At 40.4% G+C, this 12917-nt stretch overlaps 1 protein-coding gene across 4 annotated transcripts in view; it reads left to right on the forward strand.

The window, feature by feature from the left end:
• The first annotated feature begins 860 nt into the window (after nt 1-860).
• The window catches only part of LOC121286957 (erythropoietin-like), a 36777-nt gene continuing 24720 nt past the window's right edge, over nt 861-12917 (forward strand). The window contains exons 1-2 of one of the 4 annotated variants that reach the window (XM_041204315.1): nt 861-1923; nt 2231-2358. In XM_041204315.1, coding sequence (XP_041060249.1) covers nt 1911-1923; nt 2231-2358 — 141 coding nt within the window. In that variant the 5' untranslated portion in view covers nt 861-1910. The remainder of the gene's footprint in view (nt 1924-2230; nt 2359-12917) is intronic. The other 3 variants (XM_041204324.1, XM_041204334.1, XM_041204306.1) reach the window with 3 other exon arrangements.

Consider the following 12917-nt stretch of genomic DNA (forward strand, 5'->3'; position numbering starts at 1 on the left):
AACATTGCTGGGATTTTGTTGCACCTGTTCCGAAAGTGTTTGTTGCTACCATTAGGTGCCTAATTAGGTCCCACACAGTACTATCTTACAAGAAGAAAACACAGTAATCAAATTTTAAAAACACCCAAAAACAAAATTCAGGCAAAGTAATTTGATTATATTCAAAAATGTTAAGTTTAATCATGCACTAAGCTTCTTTATGGCTTGGTTTCCCTGCAAGTACTGGTAGTGCAGATATTAATTAAGCTACTATGTGTGAAGTAAATTAGAATGTTTACAAATGTAATATATCCTTCAATATTGCCTTCAAATGAAAAACAGATTGATTAATAGGAATGTAATGCAATCCATGAAATATGAAAATGTCATCAATAGATGCAGTCTAGAAGTCTGAAAAATTCTGAATATTTTAGGGAGAATAACTTCCAAGCTGCATATATTGAGTGATTTGGCACATCACAACATTTTATAACAAATCCCATGAATTTATATACTAACCACGGGTAGGGTGATTTGCAGCTCAACCACTGTAATTTTATAGAAAAGTCCTGGAGACAATTAAAATAATGGTTTATTTCCAGATCTAAGTGATTGGGAAAACACGCAATAAATCATTTGCCCTACTTTCTACATACAAACCATTTAAAAGAGTAATTTTACGCCAAATTTAGAATTGTTGTGAAGCGGTTTTTTTTTCAATGCTGAAGATCAAACATAACCAAGATGTCAGATCGGGAAAGTGAAACTCCCAGTTGCTGAGATTTCAAACCCAAACTGCTGAGTACTGACTATTGCGCACATGTAGGTGGTCAGCAGCAGTAGACGTTCCAAAATCCTAACCCCAGAAGACGGAGCATCAAAGCCTTGAAAAGCAGCATTACATAGAAATTACCGCCAGTCCATGTTGATGTTTGTATTTCACATGTGCATTAGTCCTAATCTCATGTGCTCACCTCAGTGAAGATTTCCACAGCAAGAACAAGCTTATCTTGCTCACCAGCGGATGTTCGCAGGATTCCGACTCTATGTGAAACGTCAGGAAGAATGTTTACTGTTTTACTAACTACCAGAAGTTGGAGATAACATTTTCTTTATTTGATTGGCAGTAAACAAGATGTAAATATAACATTTTGGTGCCATGGTTTGGATTTTTAGCTTCTTTCACCCAACGGGCTAATATTGAAATCGATTTATTCGTTCTTAGACCGAGGTGTCAACTTGAAGAACAAAATGACAAGCATTTGTCTTAATGACCTGCAGCGAACTGAACTCTTAACTCCGACAACAAGTCGCTTCCTTGGTAAAGAATTGATTTTCATAAGGAGTCGCTGAGGCAGACAACAGTATTTTTGGGAGAATACAATGAGCACGCTATATCGCGCCTTGGACGCCACATCTTTTCGCCCAGTCCAAGATCCCCCAGTATATTAAACCTATGTGTTATTGTGTGGAACAAATGTTGTAATGAGCTTTACAGTGCTATTAAACCCTGAAGAGACTGGCGTGCGGCACACTGCAGTGCTGAAATGAACTGCAGTTTTCTTCAGAGAACTGCTCCAGCCTGTAAAATATTAAATTTGTCCGTTTAGCTTCGGGATGTACTTGCACCATATAAATTGGAACGTCTTTCATCTCTGCTCTTCTCCTGACGTTGCGGAAAGTTAGTGAGATCACGGAGTTTGTTGAGATGTCACTCGGTTCAGATATGCAGAACAATTTAATAACCGGAAGTCTAACAATTTATTGTAAGTGATAAGATAAAAATCGCCTTTCCAATTTTGAACGCGAAAGTAAAACAAAATCCTGCGAAATTTTGGGGCTCTTCCTATCTCTCACACTATATAAATGGAAAACAGATTCAGACATGTGGGATCAAGGCGTGTAAAAGAAGAGTGTAGAACCCGCTGGTTATGGATTTAAGTAGTAAGTACCTGGAGAATGTTTTAACGATTAAAAATGAAGCATTTCATTGTTTGCTCTCGTTACTAGGTTAAGCTGCATCCAGAAAATTAGATTTTGCTAATTAATCATTTGAATAATGCACTTTCTCACCACTAAGTAGAGGAAGCGCATGGATTTAATTCAGATCGTTAATGTTGCCTTCGGCTCTATCAGAGACATTGTAACGTTTGAATGTATTATTTTGAAAAAAAAAACTAAGCTGAAAGTGCACTTTGCGTGGATCAAGGGCTACTAACTACCCCTTGTAACTTAATATACTGATTTGCAGGACTTTTGCTCCTCTTAGTATGCCTTGTACAGACCAGGCTTGCAAAGATGATACCGTTACGCCCTCTGTGTGACAGTCGCGTAATGGACAGATACATCAGAGAAGCTAAGGATCTGCTGAATGCACCGGTAAGAGCACTCTTAAGTTTTTGTACTGAACTGGATGCTGTATATTTTCAGTCGCCGCCGCTTTTCGAGTTTCCTATTCGTTTTCTGCAAGAAACCGAGCCAAGCCTGCTCACAATGATATTGGAGTCAAAAAAGAAAAAAAATGCAAAGTGAAGAGTAACTGTTATGTACCACACGTTGCACAGAAAGTGCTCATTAAACTGTTGGTTGTGGCCAGATTTCAAGATTTTAATTAGTCTGCCAACCGTTTAAACGTTGGCTGCGTAAAGCCGGGTAGGGGGCGACATAGGGACTTGATAAAGCAATCGGTATCCAGGACCTATCAACGAAAGCCCAGATAAATAAACCGAAGCGGTGTGATTGTTGGAAGTGCCCAGGGGTTCGACATTCCTTTTCTCGAACGTAATTGCCAAAATAAATATGATTTTTAGTGTCTGTAAAATATATGAAATGTTAGAAACGGCCAGCTGGTAAAATGCGAACCAGGTGAGGGAAGCATGAAATATGTGGTCGGATCGGACACGTCCTCAGATTTCAGTGAATTCAAGATGTGCTTGGGGGAAACAAAGGGAATCACTTCTAGTGTGGCCGGTCAGAGTGACACATGCAGCCTGTCCTTTCAGTGAACACATCTTCCCCGTTTGATCCGTTCGTGCGCCGTTTATTTTTGTCTTGTAGAATCGAACTTTTTATGTTGGGATATAAATACAGTGTGACGCGAAAGCATCAGTCAGAACTGAGTAAGACAGATTTGCTAGTTCAGCAATATTTGTTCAATTAACTCAATAATTCCCGGTTCGAGCGGTTTTCCTATTTCCACTTAAAATGTTTCCTGTCTTACATGGTTTTAATATTTTGATCTCTAGAAGTATTTCCAGATTCGGACATTTTTTTTCAATTATTCGTTCTCCTGACGCTGATTCTTGCTGGGGTGAGAGATGCATCAGCGTCCTCACACTTCTTGGCCGAAATGAACACAGACTGTGCCTCCAGAACCTCCATCCTGTCATCGCTCCCATTTATCCTTCAAACAGCATCACTGAAATAGATGATCGCGTTATTTATTTCATTGCTGTTACTGGGAGCTTTATTGTGCTGCGTTTGCTCAGTGGGTAGCATTCTGGCCTCCTAGGCAGAAGGATATGTGCTGGAGTCCCATTTCAGAGAATGGAACACAAAAATCTCTGCTGACACTCCAGTGCCGTACAGAGGGAGTGTTCCCCTCTCAGAGCTGCGTTCCTTCTGATGAAATATTAAACTGAGGCCAGATCTGTTCTTTCAGGTGGGTGTAAAAGATCCCATGGCACTGTTTGGTAGAAGTTATTGGCCATTACTTACCCCTCAAACAATATCGCAAAAATTATTTGATCATTATCACGTTGCTGTTTATGGGAGCTTGCTGGTTGCCACCTTTCCTATATTGCAACAGTGACCACAATTCAAAAGCTCTTAATTCGTCCTAAAGTACTTTGGGATAACTGGAGATTGAGAGATTCAGGAAGGATTCTAGGAAGGGGATAAACCAACCATAGTTAACCAAGGAAGTTAAAGATAATATCAGATTGATAGAAAATACATACAATGTGGCAAAGATTAGTGGTATGCCTGAGGATTGGGAATGTTGTAAAAACCAACAAAAGATGACCAAAAAAGAGAGAAAATAAACTTTTGAGGGTAAGCTGGTAAGTAATATAAAAATGGACAATAAAAGATTCTTTGAATATATAGAAAGGAATAGGGAGGTCAAAGTAAACATAGGCCTCTTAGAGAATGTGGCAGGGAGAATAATTATGGGGAACCAGGAAATGGCAGAGGAGCTGAAGAAATACTTTGCTTCAGTCTTCACGGTAGAAGACACGAATAGCATTCCAAAAATACTAAACAATCAAGGGGTAAAAGGAGGTTTGTGGGGTGGGGGGGGGGGAGGAAATATATACAATAACTATCACTGGAGAAAAAGTACTAGGGAAACTAATGAGGCTAAAGGCCGATAAGTCCCCTGGACCTGATGGGTTGCATCCTAGGATATTAAAGGAAGTAGCTACAGAAATAGTGGATGCTCTGGTAGTAATCTTCCAAGAATCCTTAGATTCTGGAAAAGCCCCAGAGAATCGGGGAAACTGCCAATGTAACTCCCTTATTTGAAAAGGGAGACAAAAAAACAGGTAACTATAGGCCAGTTAGCTTAACATCTATTATTGGAAAAATGTTGGAGTCTATTATGAAGGATGTAACAGCAGAGCATTTAGAAATACATAATATAATCAAGCAGAATCAGCATAGCTTCATGAAGGGGAAAGCATGCCTGACTAATTTATTAGAATTATTTGAGAAGGTAACAAGCAGGATAGATAAAGGAGAACCAGTAGATGTAATATATTGGATTTCCAAAAGGCATTCGATAAGATACCACACATAAGCTACTTAATAAGATACGAGCCCATGGTGTTTGAGCTAGTATATTAGCATGGATAGAGGATTTGATTAACTAATAGAAGACAGAGAGTTGGGATAAGGGGGGCATTTTCAGAATGGCAACCTGTAACTAGTGGAGTGCTGCAGGGATCAGTGCTGTGGCCACATTTATTTACAATATATACTAATGACTTGGATGAGGGAAGTGAATTCACTATTGTCAAGTTTGTGGATGAAACAAATATAGGTGGGAAGGCAAGTGGTAAGAATGACACAAAGAGTCTATAGAGGGATATAGGCAGGTTAAGTGAGTGCACAAAAAATTGTCAGGTGGAATATAATGTGGGAAAATGTGAGTTTATGCCCTTTGGCAGGAATAATAGATGAGCTGAATATTATTTAAATGAGAAAGGCTGCAGAAAGCTGCAGCACAGAGGGATTGGGGGTCCTTGTGCATGAATCTCAAAAAGCTAGCATACAAGTTCAACAGGTAATAGGGAAGGCAAATGGAATGTTGGCCTTTATTTCAAAGGGAATGGAGTATAAAAATAGGGAAATATTGCTAAAACTATACAAGGCACTAGTTAGAATACTGTGGACAGTTTTGGTCCCCTTATCTAAAGAAAGATATATTGGCATTGGAGGTGATCCAGAGAAAGTTCATTAGGTTAATCCTGGGTATGGAGGGATTTTCTTATGAGGAGAGGTTGAGTAGGTTGGGCCTATACTCATTGGAGTTCAGAAGGATGAGAGGCAACCTTATTGAAACCTTCTTAGGGGGCTTGACAGGGTAGATGCTGGGAGGTTGTTTCCCTTTGTGGGAGAGTCTGTGACCAGAGGGCATAATCTCAGAGTAAGGGGTCGCCCATTTAAGACAGAGATGAGAGGAGGAATTTCTTCTTTCAGAGGATAGTGAATCTGTGGAATTCTTTACTGCAGAGGGTTGTGGAAGCTGGGGAGATGAGGAGGAATTTCTTCTGTCGGAGGGTAGTGAATCTGTGGAATTCTTTACTGCAGTTGGCTGTAAAGGCTGAGACAGACAGATTTTTTAATCAGTAAGGGAATCAAGGGTTATGGGGCAGGAAAAGGCAGGAAAGTGAAGTTGAGGATTATCAGATTAGCCATACTCTCATTGAATGGCGGAGCAGACTCAATGGGCAGAATGGTCTACTTCTGCTCCTACATCTTATGGTCTTATGGTTGTGAAGGGTGCTTTATAAATGCAAGCAGAAAATGCTCAAAATACTCAAGGGGTCTGGCAGCATCTTTGGAGAGAGAAACAGAGTTAATGTTTCAGATCAGAGACCTGAACAAAGGGTCCCCGAACTGAAATGAGGACTGGTTCTCTAGCTGCCAGACTAGTTGAGTACTTTTAAGTATTTTCTGCTGGTTCTCTAGTTGCCAGACTAGCTGAGTACTTTAAGTATTTTCTGCTTTTATTTCAGATTTCCAGCATTTCCAGTGATTTGTGTTTACTCATAAATGCAAAGATCTGTTTTTTAACAACAGTGGCTACACTTTAAAAGTACTTCAATGAAATGAACTGCAATAAGAACAGAAAGTGCCGCTTATGTGGAGAAAGGAACAGCTGAAGTTTCAGGTTGATGATCTTCCATCAGAACTGGAAGGTGTCATAGGTTAACATTTTTAAGCAAGTATAAAGCCAGGGTAAATGGAAAGAAGAGAAAAAGAAACAAATGTTTGATGGGATGGAGGGCAGGAATGATTAAATGAAACAAATGGATGACGGTGCAAGGTAAAATGGAGCTGGTAATGGGATAATTACAAAAACAAAACATAGATCCAGAGCAGGTGTAAATGACTACAACAAAACTATTACCAACACGTGCTGTCTAGAACAGTGTTGATGATTTAAAATGAGGCACTGATCCTCAAGTTTGCTTGGTCACAGCTAGGACAGAGATGTAGACACTATAGTCTGCTTCAGTGTCCCCAAATCAGGAAGAAGGAAATCAGTTTGGCGTCGCACTCCTGGTTGCTATTCAGTTATAAATTGTATGTGTGTCAGCATCAGGTAAAAACAGGACTGAAATTATACTATAATTATACCATAATTCATTCATTTGGGTAGTTTATTACTACTCACTACCTGGGTTTATATATAAAAAGTGATGATGGGCCAATTAGTAAACAGACATAGCAGAGCCATATCCTAGGTCTCCAGGCAAGGAGAAAACTGAAGGGAAATAATCCACACTGGGTAAAATTGCTTGCTCAAAGCTAGAGAAAGTAAATGATAAATTCAGGTAGTAGCTTGACATTACTCCATGTGAAGGCCAATATCGCATGTCTGAGTGCTCCGAGGTCAGGAAAGATACTGAGCAAATGCAACTTCTTTCTTTTATTTTCTAGTCCCCCCTCAACCTTCTGCTCCTGATCAACTCACAATATGCAGCCAAGAAGCAGACAAATGATCTGCTCTCACACTCACACAATTCCATCAGCAAGAATGAGAGCAGCTGAGTGAAGGCTACTTATGGTTTTCCTCTTCGTTCACTGTGTGAAATTGTCACTGTTCAGAATTACTGCTCCAGAATGATGCTACATCTGAAATTAATTACTTAATGTACTAGGAATCATGGACATAAACTGGAGCTCAATTATTCTATAACACAGCTCCAACAAACTACTTCACCATTTCTTAACCATTATTTTAATAGTCTATGGATGCATCTGTACTACAGCTGCAGTGTCAGGAAAGCTATTCACTCTGCATCAATTACATTGCAATTTAACTGTAAATGTGACCAGAATTCAGAATTGGGGCCTAACTTAATACTGAATTAAAGTGGAGTGAGTCTTCTTACAGGAAGGAGTCTTGCTCCACTTCACTTCAGAATCAGTGAACATAGGGCAGGATTTGCCCCTCGACAGGTGGATGTGGCAAGCAGCCACAAAATGGTCTGCCACCCGTGATTGGGCCCCAACCGTGATTTCGCAATGGCTGGCCAATTTATGAATCAGTCACATGAAGAGGGACATGTTAAAAATGAGACAGACTGGCCTGTAGACTTGAATGTAGAAGGGTTGTTCGGTAAGTTCGCGGATGACACGAAAATTGGTAGGGTGGTACATAGTGAGGAAGATAGTCTTAGATTACAGGAAAATATAGGCAGGCTGGTTAGATGGGCTGATCAGTGGCAAATGGAATTTAATCCGGATAAGTGTAAGGTGATGGACTTGGGAAGGACAAACAAGGCACGGGAATACACGATGAGTGGTAGGACCCTGGGAAGTACCGAGGATCAGAAGGACCTTGGTGTGCATGTCCAGGTAGATAAGGTGGTTAAGAAGACATATGGGATATTTGCCTTTATTATCCGAGGCATAGAATATAAGAGCAGGGAGTTATGCTGGAACTGTATAAAATGCTGGTTAGGCCACAGCTAGAGTATTGCGTGCAGTTCTAAAGTCCACATTATAGAAAGGATGTGATTGCACTAGAGAGAGTGCAGAGGAGATTTACCAGGATGTTGCCTGAGCTGGAGAGTTTTAGTTATGAGGAGAGATTGGATAAACTGGGGTTATTTTCCTTGGAGCAGAGGAGATCGAGGGGGAACATGACTGAGGTGTATAAAATTATGAGGGGCATAGAAAAGGTAGACAGGAAGGAACTTTTCCTCTTGGTGGAGGGATCAATAATTTAATAGATTTAAGGTAAGGGGCACAAGGTTTAGAGGGGATGTGAGGAAAGACTTTTTCACCCAGAGGGTGGTTGGAATCTGGAACTCACTGCCTGAAAGGGTGGTAGAGGCAGAAACCCTCATAACATTTAAGAAGTATTTGGATGTGCACTTGCGATGTCATAGCATACTAGGCTATGGGCCTAGTGCTGGAAAATGGGATTAGGATAGTTAGGTACTTGTTTGACCATCTGAAGGGCCTTTTTCTGTGTTGTAGACCTCTATGACTCTATGACACCTCTCCTGTGGCCAGAGGGGTATTGAAAATTATTGCCAGTGCCCCTGCTATCTGCTCCCTTGCCTCATTCACTCAGCCTGGGATACATTTCATCCGGGCCTGGAGATTTATCTACTTTTAAGCCTGCCAGACCACTTTGAACTTCCTCCCTTTCTATGCTAATTTCTTTAATTATATCAGAGTTCTTCTGCCTGATTTCCATTGCCACATTGACCCTCTCACTTGTGAACACCAAAACAATGCATTACACATTTCTTATGTTGCTCCTTATGTTCTTATTAAATGATTTGTATCATGGTAAAATATTGACTGGAAATTCAACAAAATTAATTAAAGTCAGTTCCTGTAGGGTTGATATTCTCATCTTGCAAAGGCCAAGCACTGTGTTTCCAACCTTCAGAAAACATCAGTAGGTGCTTCTTTATGGATAAATATGCTTAAATTGATTGGCAGGGGATGGGAACTTGAGGGGAAATTCAAAGTGGAAAGGGAAAAACTAGCAGTGGGAAGTAGCGAAGTATTAACTGGTAAGTAGTATATATCAGACAGTTGTATAAAGTTAAATAGAATACTTGGAGAGAGCTTGATAGAATTTGAGTAGGCAATAGTAATTAGATGGGGTCAGAATAAGGTGGAAAGTTAAAAAGCCTAAATCAGGGCTAATGTGCATGTATGTGGATGCATTGAGTGTGATTAATAAGATTGGTGAACTGCAAGCACAGGTTGACAAATGGAATTATGATATTATTGCTATAACAGAGACCTGGCTCAAAGAAGGACAGGAATGGGTGTTAAATATTCCTGGGTACAAGGTGTTTAAGAGAGACAGGAAAGGAAGAAAAGGGGTGTGGAGGAGGTGGGGTGGGGGGTGGGGTGGTGGCAGTGGGTTGGCACTATTGATTAAAGATTGCATTACAGTACTCGAGAGAGGATATTCCAGTGTAGTCAAGGATGGAATCTCTCTGGCTAGAGGTAAGGAATGAAAAAATTGCAATAACGTTGATCAGTGTATTATAAAGACCACCAACTAGTCGACGGGATGTAGAGAAACAAATTTGCAAAGAAATTAAAGAGAGGTGCAAGAATTATAGAACAATTATAATGGGGGTCTTCAATTATCCAAATATTGACTGGGATAGGAATAGTGCAAAGGGACAAGAGGGGTGAGAGTTCCTGGAATGTGTTCAAGATAATTTTCTGCAGCAGTATGTTTCCGGTCTAACGAGAGAGCAGGCACTGTTGGACCTGGGTCCTGGGAATGAGTTGGCCCAAGTGGATCAAATATCAGTGGGCAAGCATTTAGGGGACAGTGACCATTGTATCATAAGGTTTAGTTTGGCCATGAAAAAGGACAAGGAACAATCCAGAGCAGGGTAGTTAATTGGATAAAAGCCAACTTCAATGGGATGAGGATGCATCTGAGTCAAGTGGGTTGGAATACTGGTAGAAAAGACAGTAGCTGAACAATGGGCCATCTTCAAAGAAAAAGTATTGCAGGCAATGTCAAGGTATATTTGCTTGAAGGGGAAAGGTAGGGCAAATAAATCCAGAGTGCCCTGGATGACGGGAGATATAGAGTTGAGGATGAAAAGAAAGAAGCGCATGTATGATGATGTCAGGTAGAAAATACAATGGAGAATCAGGGTGAATATAGAAGGACCAGAGGGGAAGTGAAAAAACTAATAAGAAAAGCAAGGAGAGAGCATGAAAAGAGACTAGCAGCTAACATAAAAGGGAATTCCAAGGTCTTCAATAAGCAAATAATAAAAGGGTGATAAAAGAAAGAGTAAGGCTGATCAGGGATAAAAAAGGGGACTTGCATGTGGAGGCAGGAGAAACAGTAGAGGTAATTAACCAATGCTTTGCAACTGTCTTTAAAAAGGAAGAAGATGCTGCCCAGGCCAAGGTGAGAGAGGAGGTAACTTATACACTAGGAGAATTTACATTTAGAAAGAGGAAGTGCCAGAAAGACTATCTTTACTTAAAATAAATAAGGTGCCAGGATTGGATGAGATGCTTCCAAGGGTACTGAGGAAAGTGAGAGTGGAAATTGCAGAGGCACTAGTGATAATCTTCCTGTCTTCCTTAGACACAGGGGAGGTGCCAGAGGATTGGAGACTTGCGAATATTACACCCGTGTTCAAAAAGGGGTGCAAGGATAAAGCCAGCAACTACAGACCAGTCAGTTTAACTTCAGTGGAAGAGAAACATCTGGAAACTATAGTTCAGGACAAAATGAATAGCTACTTAGACAAGTGCAGGATAATTAAGGAAAGCTGGTGTGGATTAATTAAGGGAAAATCGTGTTTGCTGGAGTTTTTTGAGGAGGTGACAGAGAAGGCTGATAAGGGCAACTCTGTTAATGTGTATATGGATTTTCAAAAGACGTTTGATACAGTGCCACACAACAAACTTATGAGCAAAATTCTAGCCCATGGAATAAAAGGGAAAGTAGGCACTTGGCTAAGAAATTAACTGAGTGACAGGAAATAGAGAGTCATGATAAATAGTTATTTTTCAGATTGGAGGGAGGTTTGCACTGGAGTTCCCCAGGGGTCAGTATTGGGACCCTTTCTCTTCCTGATATATATTAATGACTTAAGCTGTGGTGTTCAGGGCATGATTTCAAAATTTGCAGATGATACGAAGATTGGAAACATTATCAGCTATGGTGAGGGTAGTCTTGAACTTCAAAAGGATATAGGCGTGTTGGTGGATTGGGCAGATAAGGGGCAGATGAAGTTCAGAGCAGAGAATTGTGAGGTGATTCATTTTGGCAGGAAGAATATGGTAACTAAAGAGAGAAACTTTAAAGGAGATGCAGGAACAGAGGGACCTTAGTGTATATGTACATAAGTTATTGAAGGTGGCAAGGCATCTTGAGAGAGCAGTAAACAAAGCACATAATAACTTAGGCTTTATTGATAGGGGCATTGAGTACAAGAGTAAGGAGGTCATGTTGAACTTGTATAAGATACTAGTTAGGCATCATCAAGAGTCCAGCATCCAGTTCTGGGTGCCATACTTGAGGAAGGATGTGAAGGCATTGGAGAGAGTACAGAGGGGATTCACAAGAATGATTCCAGGACTAAAGAACTGTAGCTATGAAGATAAATTGGAGAGGCTGGGTCTGTTTCCCTTGGAGAAAAGAAGGCTGAGAGGAGACTTGATAAAAGTATTTAGGATCCTGAAGAAAATGGACAGGGTAAATAGAGAGAAATGGTTCCCACTCAAGAGAGCATCAAGAACTAAAGGGCACAGATTCAAAATAATTCACAAAAGGAGTAAAAGTGATGTGAGGAAACATTTTGTCACCCAGAGGGTGGTTGGAGTCTGCAACGAACTTCCTGAGAGGATGGCACATGCCAGTTTGATGGGGGTATTCAAAAGGGAATTGGTTTGCTATCTGAAAAGAGAATGTGCAAAGTTATGGGGATAAGACAGGGGAGTGGGACAAAGTAGAATGCTCTTTCAGAGAGCCAGTGCAGACTCGATGGGCCAAATGGCCTCCTTCTGCATTGTAAAGATTCTGTGATTCTGTGATTGAAAATTCCATCAGCTACATCTGTAAGAGCATAGAAATATTAATTGCTGAAAAAAGCGACATATCTAAGCTTTTCATCTTGCACTCATCAGGACACTCGGAAGAATGTCAATATAAGGGGGGAAACAACAATTTATACTGTATGTGAAAAGAGTGCTGATTGCTTGGCAAGTGGCATTGCCATGGAGAATGCACCACTGATGGTGACTGATAATTAACTGCCAAGCATTGTTTGAAATTTAAACCAGGCAGCTTGACCCTGATTGGTCAAGGCATTGCCCTGAGGCTGTCACTTGTTTTGTTTAGCTGAAACTGGCACAATGTATGTGCATGTTCTTTCTGTCTGCAAAGAACAGGGCCCTGTCTATTAATGTATGTAGCTTCCAGTGCACGCAAATGCTTCACATTGCGAGCTCAACCAACTGCAAGTGTCCTGATGAGTGCAAGGTGAAAAGCTTAGACATGTCCCTTTTTTCAGTAATACTCAAGTTCTGTACTACCAAATGACTATGAATAACAATATATAATCAAAAAAATATATAATCAAAAAAAACATAAAAAGTATTAGTCATGCCATGTATGCTCCGCTCAAAGGCAGCTCCTTGAATCATTGTCTGCTGATGCTTCATCCTGAGCTATTTTCTTGGCAGTTTTTGTC

This window comes from Carcharodon carcharias, chromosome 2, assembly GCF_017639515.1.
Source record: "Carcharodon carcharias isolate sCarCar2 chromosome 2, sCarCar2.pri, whole genome shotgun sequence".
NCBI classification, from domain to species: Eukaryota; Metazoa; Chordata; class Chondrichthyes; order Lamniformes; family Lamnidae; genus Carcharodon; species Carcharodon carcharias.